Source organism: Cynoglossus semilaevis, chromosome 13 (assembly GCF_000523025.1).
Source record: "Cynoglossus semilaevis isolate Cse_v1.0 chromosome 13, Cse_v1.0, whole genome shotgun sequence".
Classification (NCBI taxonomy): Eukaryota; Metazoa; Chordata; class Actinopteri; order Pleuronectiformes; family Cynoglossidae; genus Cynoglossus; species Cynoglossus semilaevis.
In genome coordinates this window covers 21,278,198-21,290,210 of record NC_024319.1, presented here as the reverse complement: position 1 = coordinate 21,290,210, position 12,013 = coordinate 21,278,198, and the positions used below count along the sequence as shown (strand labels likewise).

The window sequence follows — 12,013 nt, the reverse complement described above, 5'->3', positions numbered from 1 at the left end:
ATAGGACATATTTTATGTTTAAAAATGTATTTTTGTGTCGACCACTCATGTTCAAGGACCTAACAGTACAGCCTAAAGCAGGCGTGGGCGAACTTTTTGACTCGCGGGCCACAATTGTACGTAAAAGTCATGCATAAAGGATAAAATTCTTTTATCATTTTCTACCCCATCTATTGGGAAAACGTGGGTATTGCAGGGAAAATGTAGTAGTATAATGATAATGTAAATAAATTATATTATTTGAAAGAATTTAGCGGGCCGGATACAAAAGCTGAACAGGCCGCATCCGGCCCCCGGGCCTTAGTTTGCCCATGCCTGGTCTACAGCCATCCAGCCATGAATCAATTAATATCCTCTGCAGAACAACGTCACGATTTGGTCTTTGATTTTTGTCCCGCTGCTTTCTAATTGTCAGAGCAGCATCTGCACAGAAAGAAATAAAACACGCTCCGTCCTCGACTCCAAACTCATTCAAGCACTAAATAAACAACCCTTAATCCAGGCCCGCCTAATCCGACCGAGGCCCCGTTTGAATCCCGCTTGAAAGCTCACTTCCTGCGGCTCGTCCGCAGCAACCCTCGCCCCGTGACACAGATGAAGCGTTTAACTCCCCCGTCTACTGTCCCAGCAGGGACAGGCCCGGATTAATGAGCTCCCTGTCCACTATGGAGTGATCCATTACTTCCTGTAATTATAAATAATAATCTTGATTATTACGCTGGTTAGTCAGAGAGCGGCAGAGACGGATGTGGCAGAGATTGGACTCATCATTTTTCCTTCTTCACTCTCCTCCTGCCCTGGCATTAGACTAGCTGTCGACTCAAATGATGGCAGGTCTCAAATCTTCCTGGACTCTGTGTTTGATGTTAGATAGAGGTTCAGGAGAGGGCTGGTGTTTTTGTTTTTGTTTTGTTTTTTATACTGTGTGATGGTTATAACCAGCAATGGGAAGGGGGGGAAAACTGATCCAGACACTTAACCAAACATCATATTTACTGTATGTTCACTAAACTGATCAATTACTAGTTTTGCTTTATGTTCCTTACCAACGACCAAAGAGAAACTAATTTTATAATTTTTTTAAAATATTTTAATAATTGGAATTAAAAGATATTTTAGATATATGTAACTCACATAAGTGTAAAAAAAAAAGTGTGACGGAGTGAATCAACAGTTTCTTTGTGCTGTGTTTTCTCCATAGGCTACAGTGCAGCAGAGTAAGTGATTCTCACTTTAGCTCTTTTGGAAGTAAGAGTTCATAAATATGTTCAAGTCATTTAGACTCTGCTAATACAAAGAGTATGGTAACACTTTTCAACGTACCATCGGTATCACTGTTGGATCAACACCTCCCATTCTGTAAAATCACTGATTGTGGCTTTTGACTTCACTTCCTACATCAAGACTTCCCCCTTGTTTCTCACTACGTATTTCTTTTGTTTGCTGAGCAGATGTTTACCTGCAGTCCCTGACCGTCCACCGTGACAGAGTTTGCTCTCTGCATCTTCCCTCGACTGGACTGACTGGAGCGAGAGTCCTTCCTCAGCGTCGTCTGCCGCTCCTTGGAGTCACGGGCAAAACAAGGATGTTTACATTTCAATCAAATATTTAACCGTTCTCTGCTTGGGGCTGTAAAACTGGTCAGTATGAGTATGAAATTATAAAAAAATTAACAAAAAATCAACTTGTCATAATTATACATGAATTATTTATTTGAATAAAATAGTTTAATTGATCTGGGACAGTAATTACCACATAAGGGTTGTGGCCCAATTATGGTCCAAAAGTTGTTTAAGAATTGGACCATAAAAATATATAAGAATTAAGAATGTAAAAAATGTATAATTGCAATATAAAACAGAACATCTAAAAATATCTTTGGGTAGCCTGAGGGCTAGCCTTAGCTTAATTGTAGTAAACTTTTGATTTTCTTTCGGCTAACTTTTAACTATCGTAACTAGGTTTGCGTGTGACACAAGCCTGGCTGGACATTTTCTCTGCTCTAACAAGTGGATTTCACCTGCAGTGGATCAATAAAGTTTCATTTTTGTCTCTGAGAAAACAGGCGGTGGTGTCAAACAAGGTGCACCAGTGGGACCCCAGTCCTGTGTCTTACCAGAACAACGGGGCAGATGGAGTTGGGGGGTAGGATGTGGTCCTTCAGGGGTCCACAGTCACACTCAGGTTTGACGTGGGAGGCACACTTGTTATGAAGCTAAACAGAGAGACAGGAGAACTGGTGTTAATGACAGCAGCGGAATCACCTACATTTCCAGCTCACTCTATGCGTTTGCATCGAATCTGGCAACTCTCCGATGCCTAAGTGTAAATTGGCGGCACGGTCTTCGACGACATCAGCGAAAGTGCCAAAAAAAAAAAGTCTAAACAACAATAATCAGCAGGAGTATAATGAGGAGTGGGTTGCCTCTCCGCGGGTGGCGGCCTCGTACCGTGATCTGACACCAGACGCAGTGCAGCCCAGTCAGGCCCTGGTAACACTTAATGGTTTTGTGACACTTGTCACACTTGGTGGGGCAGTTCCCTTCCACCCAGAAATGATGCATTACCTGTGGAGAGACAGGGGGAGAGGCAGTGGGGGGAGGCAGCAGAGAGACGAGGAGGAGAGAAGGTGAGAAAACAAGACAAACAAGAGGGGAAAACAAAGAAAACAAATGTCACACGGCAATTAAAGAAAGCAACACGGAAATGAAAAAAAAAGAAAAAAAACCTGACGCTGGAGAAAGCAACACGGAAATGAAAAAAAAAAGAAAAAGCTGACGCTGAAGATAAAGACTCACTTATTTACTGTTATTTACCGACATTTGAATTAGAAAAGGAACTAGTTATGCCTGTAGAATCTGTTCAATATTTAATAGCATCCATAGCAGCTGTCAATCAAATGCAGTAGCCAATCAGATCAATTCGCTTTTTTAGCAGAACATCACAAAACACATTTGTCTCAGTGGACATAAGTGTTTTAAAATTAGAATTTAAATTACTTAATATTCATGTAACGGGGGAAAAAAGTGGAGGAACGCATATACAGTCAATGAGTTTATATTTTCAATACAAAAAAAACAGAATAAGTTTCAAAGATAATATTGAAAAGCAAATTAATTCACCCACTCATCAAGCACTTCGCAGCCTCTCTCTGTCTGTACGTGATTCTAACTTATGCTACAACGACGACATTGGACTTGTGACTGAGCTAACGAGGACATCTGAAAGAAATAACTTCTGATGTCACATAATGAGCGTAGCATTAGCCTCAATCTAATAAGACAATCTTTACAAGCTGTCACTTTTCAAATCAACAAAGCACTCCTGGAGCGTGTCAGGTTAGGCAACCTCATTCTGCAATCTGCTTCTGCAGCAGAGGTAGCTTCATCCATAATTTATGTATGGTCTAGAAGGAAAAAAAAAAGAAAAAAAAGAGAGAGACGATACACTGAATGCTTTTGTGTCTCTAAACACTTCTCTCGTCTTTCTCATTAGCGACGCTCAGCAGCAATTTGACTTGTGTTAATTTTATTAGACAATAAACAAACTCTCATCCCTAAGCTCCCGAGACGAGTCTGCGTGACCCGAACGTGCCGCCTGAGGAACACTTCGATCTGACACACCTCTGTGTTTTTCTTGGACTTGACATAGGTTTTGATGCACGACGGTGGAGCCCGAGCCACGCAGCGCTCGTGTACCGTGTACTTGCAGACTGGGGAGAGAAGAAGAAAAACGTTTCAACAACAACAAAAAAAAAAATACAAGTTTATTTGACATTCACAGGTGTGTCTTTTTATGTTAAGAAAAAAAAAAAGATGGCTAACTCAGGTTCCGTATGCTTGGGCTACAAAATGTTACATTTGATTATCTGCAAGCTAATGACTTAGGAAAATAATTGTTGTTCTTGAGAAACAAACATAACAGGATAGTTAAAAATACTTGGGTTTTTTTTCAATTGGGCCGTCTCTAGTGTGGTACTGTCAAAGTTTCGTATTTATAAAATGATTATTTGAATTTGCGTCAGACATAATGCTCTTAGTGGGAAATTACAGAAAGATTTTTTCATTCTAAAAACACTGGTGCACAATGTTGTGGCTAATTTAGAGCAACTTTCTGCTTATTTTTTAGCTGTTTATGGGTATATTGTTAGCCACGATTCACAAGTTCTGACGCCAAAATAAAAAAAAAAGTCTGTTACCTGTTGGCTAAATAATGACTATTGTAGAATAACAGGATGTTTTCGAATGTTTTCTGTCTGAGTGAGTGTGTGTGTGCGTGTGTGTGTGCGTTGCTCTCGGTCTTACAGGAGCAGCAGAGTCCTTGTTTTCCCAGTCCGATCAGCATGTTCAGACACAGGTTGCAGTAGGCTGGTTTGTTGAAGTGCTTCAGTCTCCACACGTGCTGTCCGTCATCTTTCACGTTCTGCACAAACACCACAACGACATTATTTACTTTTTCTTATTATTGACGGGTTTTTTTTCTCCAAAAAGGAAACTTGAGTAACGAACACTTCCAAAACTCACGTTCTGCACAAACACCACAACGACGTTATTGACTTTTTCTTATTATTGATGGGTTTTTTTTTCTCCAAAAAGGAAACTTAAGTAACAAACACTTCCAAAAATAAATATTTATTAAAGGTGTACCCATATCTTCAGTTAATAACTGAGAGTACACCTGCATTTATCTTTCCACTAATATTGTCAGAGTTGGGGTAGGGCGCTGTATTTCCTCTGTTGTAGCAATTAAGTGGAAATTGGTCATATGCTGCCACCTAGTGGTCATATAACGAAATGCACGTTCAAAAAGTGACGGATCATCAAAGAGATTCCGTTGGATTTACTTTTATTTTTCTTGAAATTAAACTTGTCTACCAACTACCAGTTTTTATTTTCCAAGTCAAGTGCTATTTTGTTTATTTCTACTTATTGTTTAGATTCTGTCTACCAACTACCAGTTTTTATTTTCAAGTGCTATTTTGTTTATTTCTAGTTATTGTTTAGATTATTTTCTTATATGTTGGTGTTCTTGTAGCTCAGTCATGGATGCTGAGTTGTTCTTTTTTACAGATTCTGTTCTAGTTCTTATTCCATCTTTAGTTGTACTTCGTATTGCTCTCATAAACCTTGCATATCTATTTTCATAGTATTATATGTAATGAATTGTAGTTTTTCCTGCTCTCTCGCTTACTGTCTCCAGGCCAAGCAGTACTAGCAACGGAATGGTGGTCATTCCCCCTTGGATCCATTCTTCCAGGGACACAGTGCCATCGTGATCATAATCAATTTCCTCCATCATTTCCTGTAGAATCTGCATAGCAACAAAAAAACACAATATAGTAAATAAAAATAAAGACTTTAATTCCAATATTTTTCATTGCGTTCATTCGATAGAATTCCAATTTATCCCTCACTGGTTTCAGTTCGGTCACATCCCACTCCAGGTACTCAGCCACGTGCATCATCTGGGATATAATGTGCTCGAGCTCCTGCGGCGACAAGAAACCCACAGTGGGTCATTAACGGTCTCAAAAATCACTGTGTTTTTACCTTCTCCGTGGAGATCGACCTCACTTATGTCTGTGGCCTGAATAGAAGATAAACAGTGAGTAATAACAGGTTAGAAATGTCCCTCCACTGCACACGAAGAACCAAACAAAGGCAGCGTGGGAAGAGGCTCTGCAGCTGATGCTTTGATTACAGTGATCGGGTTTTTAACAGGGTGGGCCTGGCATTATCATCCAGGGTCAGACTGAATCACTGTGCTGCGTTCTTAAGTCGGCACCACTGAAAGGGCAGTTTACATCGAAGAGATCAATATTGACGGTTACACTGGACTTATTTAGCCCTTGGTTCTGCACGGTTTTTGGGGCTAAACATGTATGTGTTTAAAATATGCCATTAATTATTTTGTTTAATTCCTTTTTATTGACCTGAGAATCAACTCTCCCTATTTTCTGTTTTCATGTGCTGTCGGGTTTGAAAGCCCAATTTGAAAAGATACTGAATACAACACAATCATTTATTGTTGTTTTGCAATAATAGTACATACATATATACAGACTTATATACACTATAACAGCTACATACATATATACATACTTATATACACTATAACAGGTTTATTGGAAATAGGTGAGTATCATGACTACGTGTAAAGAACATCCCTAATTCCCTATTCTCAAGACAAAAAAAAAATCACAGGGTAGCTGTGAATTAGTCATGGTGAATCATTGACCAGGAGAAGAAAATCCATATCCCTAATGTGACAACAACAAAAAGATCTGTATAGAGACAAACAAATAACAGCAGGTTGATGTGTTTAACACATGTTTTACTCGTGACTAATCCAAATGATGTATTTATTAATGTCAGGAAATGACAAAAAAAAAAGCAAAAACAAAACATGTTGAAAGTTGCTTTCCAAGCTTCGACAAAACTGTTGCCCTCACGTATTGTATTGTATTGTATTGTATTTTGGAGATTGGTTTTAAGCTCGAGGTGCTTTGGTGAAAAGTAACCACTATGCCGCAAACATTATATTGCAACGTGCTGCAGTTGTGCATTAAAACAACAGTTAATGTTGTATTTTTTGGATACAGACAAACTGCAGGTATACAAAGTACTGCACTTTGCAGCAATAATAATAAGAATTACAATAAGAATAGGTGCATGTGTTGTGCTCCCAATCCAAGATTTAAAGCAATGCCGTATTATTTAGACCAAAGCCTCAAGATTTGACAGCAGATATAATAAAAGATGTAGCAAAACACACGATAAAATAAACTGTAATTTCTTTTATCTTTTTTTTTTTGTTTTATTTAAATTTTAATTGTATTTTTATTGTCTGCAAAAGACTGAAAATTCCCTTTGGGTAAAAGCATAATCAGTATTAAAATAGGCGCAGATAGATGGAGGGTTTGTGTGAACTTTGATAAATGACATGCATAAAGGCTAAAATGCTAAAAGATTTAAACTTTTTCAAAGGCATTTAATGGAGGAATATGGGTATTGCAGGGAAAAGGCAGAAGTGTAATGATAACATAAATTATTAATAAATGCTAATTAAGTTTAGCAGGCCGGAATAAAAAGCCAAAATGGCCGCATCTGGCCCCCAGACCGTAGTTTGCCCATGGTATAAAAACATTTCTTAAAGTTTTACATAGAGTATTTTTATAACACAAGTAACCCATGGTATAACAAATATGAATAAACACATAAATGTATCAATAAATGAATACACCAATATAGAAATGAATGAATTAATACATAAATAAAAATACCACTTGGTGGCAGAATAAATCTTATTTACGTTTTTCTTTAACAAAGTATGTGTATCTAAAAAATCTCGTAAGTAATGAAAAAAGCAAAAAAAAATGTTTAAAAAAAATGAATTAACAAAGAAAATAAAAAGTAAAAAGATAGATAGATATATAGCTAAAAAATATTAAAAATATAATTAATAATTGTATCAAGTTCAGCCCAGGAGCTGTGGACTACATGTAATCACACACACACAAAAATAAAAAAAGATATTTACCGAACTGTCCAAGGAGCCATTTCCATCTGTGTCATAGAGACGAAACATAACTGTAAAGACATAAAAACGTATATTTATTATGATGTTGTTTTTGGTAAATACAAATTCTCTACCAGGGTCAGAAACATTTTTTATTACTTTGTCAGGAATGCTGAGAGAATAATAAAAATAAATAATTAATGAACTTTTAGTTTATATCAACGTATTTTGTCATGCTTACATATTTTTGTATTTTTATTTCTGTTACATTTTCCACATTAAATAACATTGACAAAAAATGTTGGAAAATCTTAAGCCCAACACAATGAGTTCTGAATTACACGTGTTTAACAACATGTAGATCAAAATACATCTTAGTTCAAAATAGCCACTTTCAAAGCCTAAATGTGTAACAATAACTTCATGTGATTGCAGTAATTGCTTGCAGGTTCATAACAACAAAAGTCTCCAGGACATCTGTCCTCCTTGATAAAAGCTTCCCGTTTCGATTGAAGGTTTTCTTGCTTTGACCTTTTTCTTGAATCTGACCTTAAATTCTCATAAAAACGGGGCTGAAATCTAGACCCTATTGATAAGTTCAACACTCCCCCAGGCCAAAATCCTCAGCTGACTGCTTGTGATTCTCTTCTTGAAGTCTTGAAATACTTCTTTACGTTAGGGGTCATGGTGTTCTCATAGTACCAGTAAAGCTCAGTTTTTGTTCCATTTCCCCAAAGAGTAAAAATGTGGAATGTCATAATACACAACAACATATCTACAACCCATACATACACGCACGCGCGCACACACAGGCATATTATCAGCCACCTATACCCAAAGGACAAGGGGAGGATTATTACACAAACAAGGTACAATTGTTTGAGCAATTTACCAACTAACCACTAGATGGCAGTATTCTACATGATGTCGACATGGAAACTAGGTAAAGAAAAAAGTCATCGGTTGTTAAATATAGAAATACACGTATGCAACTACACGTAAACAAACATAACCACAGCGGTGTCATCCTTCACACGTATTCATACATTATTTCACTAAGTTGCAGTTCCACAGTGCATTATGGGAACTGATATGAATCATAGATGCATTTGAAATACATGAGGGTACCTTATGATGCGAAATGTCCCCATTACATAAGTCCGTAAACAGCCTTGTGTCCCCAAAGTAAACACACACACACACACACAAACACGCAAAGCTAATACTAAATTATTCAGTCACTCCAGCGTTTAACCGCATAAATAAATAATGTTGTATTATAAATTAAATCAAGATATGTGAGAACACAGTATTTATGTGTATCAACACAACGCAAACACCCACAAGCCAGATGCTAACACAAAGAAGAATGACAGTATGCTTTCAAAGGCTTAAATCCAAGTGAGGCTAACAATGCTACAATTTTAACTTCTTTGACTATAAGTTAGCAGTTGTACTAGTTTTAGGGAGAACTAATTAATGCTCAAGCTGTCTTTTGGCCATTTTTTAAGGCAAACATTATCTTAGGTTTTACAGCAAGTACTGAATTCTTACCTGCAGCTAACGTTAGCTATTTTATTTTTTATTCACTTTAATGTTAGTGAAATATTTTTATCATATTTATAGCTTAATGTTTTAGCTATATTTGTTAAGCTATAATTTTGTATTCAACTTCTCATTTTGAATTTGCTTCGGCTAGCCTTAGCTTCTTTGCTAAGATTAGCTTTTTTTTTACATTGTATATATACCTTTAACTAACCAATAATAATAATAATAATAATAATAATAACCTGACACTCACACTCCAGCTTGTCCTCTGGACGTCCCCCTTCCAGCAGTGACAGGTAACATACAATGTCTTTTAGCTGCACTGTGTTCAGAGGTTGGGGCAGTGTGGGTGTCTTCAGTGGCGTGGAGCTACTTTTGATCAGCTTCAAACCTGTGGGCACACAAAAGGTCACAAGTTAGCCAAACAACCAACCTTAAACTCATTCACTTAGCTCACATTTTTTAGCAACTGAAGCCGGGCTTATCTGAACAAAGTGATGGAGCATTAGCATCCTTAGCACCTCACATAAAAAGAATTGTGATATTTATCGTTCTCTGAATGAATGTTGAGGTGGGATTTCTAGTTTTCAGTCATAAAAGGGTCCTTAACAAGACATATTATGTTATTAATTTATGTTATCTATTATATTACACTAAATAAGTGACAATGTTTTTCATTTTGGATTTTTTTTAGAAATCTTTGAGTTTTAGGGAGAACTAATTAATGCTCATGTTGTCTTTTGGCCACGTTAGCTATTTTATCTTTTATTTACTTTAATGTTAGTAAAATATTTTTGTCACATTTTTAGCTTAATGCTTTAGCTTTGTTTGTTAAGCTATAATTTTGTATTCAACTTCTCATTTTGAATTTGCTTCGGCTAGCCTTAGCTTCTTTGCTAAGATTAGCTTTTTTTTTACATTGTATATATACCTTTAACTAACCAATAATAATAATAATAATAATAATAATAACCTGACACTCACACTCCAGCTTGTCCTCTGGACGTCCCCCTTCCAGCAGTGACAGGTAACATACAATGTCTTTTAGCTGCACTGTGTTCAGAGGTTGGGGCAGTGTGGGTGTCTTCAGTGGCGTGGAGCTACTTTTGATCAGCTTCAAACCTGTGGGCACACAAAAGGTCACAAATTAGCCAAACAACCAACCTTAAATTCATTCACTTAGCCCACATGCTCTGTTTTCTTTTTAGGATTTATGATTTTAGCAACTGAAGCCGGGCTTATCTGAACAAAGTGATGGAGCGTTAGCATCCTTAGCACCTTACATAAAAAAAAAATACTGGCTATATAAGTGACAGGTATTTGCTCTGAGAGTTTCCTATTCCTTTAATACAGCTGTAAAGGGTGATTGCATACAGTAAGGGCAAAATCTGTGCTATATTTAGTCTATTTATTTATATAAGTGTGTTTATATACAATATATATGTGGATAAATATATATACTGGTAAATATATATAAATATGTATATGCATATATATATTTTTGTGGTCTGTGTGGTCAGATTGTGTCACTGAGGTCAATGTGAATACCTGATCATAAAGAAAAGAATTACACCCATGTGATATTGTGATATTTATCGTTTTCTGAATGAATGTTGAGCGGGAATTCATTTTTTTTAGAAATATCTTAAAAACAGTCTTACCAGAGACCCTGGATTTATCTGAACCCGAGGCAGTGGGTTTTGGCTCCTTGTTGCTGAAGGACATGAAGAGATGCTGACAGAACTCCTCGGGAAGTTCACTCTCTAGGAATGTCTGCATGAAGAGCTTAAATCCTTCAAAGTCAATCTCCTAAGGACAGAAAAAAAATTACACAATTCTACTTTTTAATACTATTTCGCCTTGGAAAGAGCACTTTCAAATGCCCATTGTCAGCATTCCAAAAAAACTACTTATAATTTAAATAAATATTATATAGGTTATATCACTGTGAGAAACTAAACGTAACAATCGTAATGATCATGCAAGAGATCACAGCACAACAGGAGAAGAAACAGACGTATCAGTTACCTGGTTGAGGATCTCCTGCTTCTGTGATAAGCAGCAGTTTTTAAAAACAAATAACACATTTACAGATGTGCGATGAAATATTCACATTTTATTACTATCTGTCCATCTGTCTATCTATCTATCTATCTATCTATCTATCTATCTATCTATCTATCTATCTTGATGTGAAGTGAATGGATGGTTGTTTTGTTTTCAGATAACAGTGTATTTTACAGAACCACTAAACCACAAACATTGGGTTTGGTTAAAAACAATTCCATATCTCTAAGTGATGCTGGATCCCTGAATTGACAGATATTACTTAATATTGGTATTTAATAGGATGCATGGGTCACATCACATCTTTCTTTTATGCAGTCTGTGACGTTTGGTAAACACAACCTACCTCCTCTGGATTGTATTTGGCCAAAACCCCATCTCCATGGAACTCCTGCAGCACGTCCTTCAACTTTTTGGTGGAGTCTGAGCAAACACATGGGAGAAGAGAGTTACTGAACAAACACATTTATCTTTCATCAACCTTCGTACTGTGTTGAGAAAAACTTCATTGATTATGTTTACTTTGTAAATATACTCATATACTTTGTAAATATAAATATACTTGACAGTCAAAAAACAGGGCGAACCAATAACATCTTTAAGATTAGGACACTACTTCTCCAGGTGTCCTAGATCGTCTAGAACGGTGTTTCCCACAACTTTTTTTCACATACCGTCGCGACCCAAGTCAATAGACATTATTCTTAAACTAAAGATAAATGACATGTAAAAGTCATGCATAAAGGCTAAAATGCTTTTATAATTTTCTACGCCATCTATTGGGGAACGTGGGTATTGAAGGAAAGAAAGTGAACTACTTGTCATTATGACACAGCACACCACAAAATGTGACCTCTGCTTTGAACCCATCACCAAAGTG

The 12,013-nt window shown here is 36.8% G+C and overlaps 1 protein-coding gene across 3 annotated transcripts in view; it reads right to left on the bottom strand.

Annotated features, from left to right (window-relative positions):
• LOC103388989 (diacylglycerol kinase beta-like) overlaps window positions 1–12,013 on the bottom strand; it is a 27,091-nt gene that overhangs the window by 2,494 nt on the left and 12,584 nt on the right. For 2 of the 3 annotated variants that reach the window (XM_017038068.2, XM_025061761.1), the window contains 12 exons: window positions 11,480–11,556; window positions 11,095–11,115; window positions 10,728–10,875; window positions 10,051–10,188; window positions 7,540–7,589; window positions 5,414–5,488; window positions 5,191–5,310; window positions 4,305–4,422; window positions 3,624–3,712; window positions 2,451–2,567; window positions 2,117–2,215; window positions 1,460–1,561 (listed from right to left, as the gene is read on the bottom strand). In XM_017038068.2, the coding sequence (XP_016893557.1) occupies window positions 1,460–1,561; window positions 2,117–2,215; window positions 2,451–2,567; window positions 3,624–3,712; window positions 4,305–4,422; window positions 5,191–5,310; window positions 5,414–5,488; window positions 7,540–7,589; window positions 10,051–10,188; window positions 10,728–10,875; window positions 11,095–11,115; window positions 11,480–11,556 (1,154 nt within the window). The remainder of the gene's footprint in view (window positions 1–1,459; window positions 1,562–2,116; window positions 2,216–2,450; window positions 2,568–3,623; window positions 3,713–4,304; window positions 4,423–5,190; window positions 5,311–5,413; window positions 5,489–7,539; window positions 7,590–10,050; window positions 10,189–10,727; window positions 10,876–11,094; window positions 11,116–11,479; window positions 11,557–12,013) is intronic. The other variant, XM_008324240.3, reaches the window with a different exon arrangement.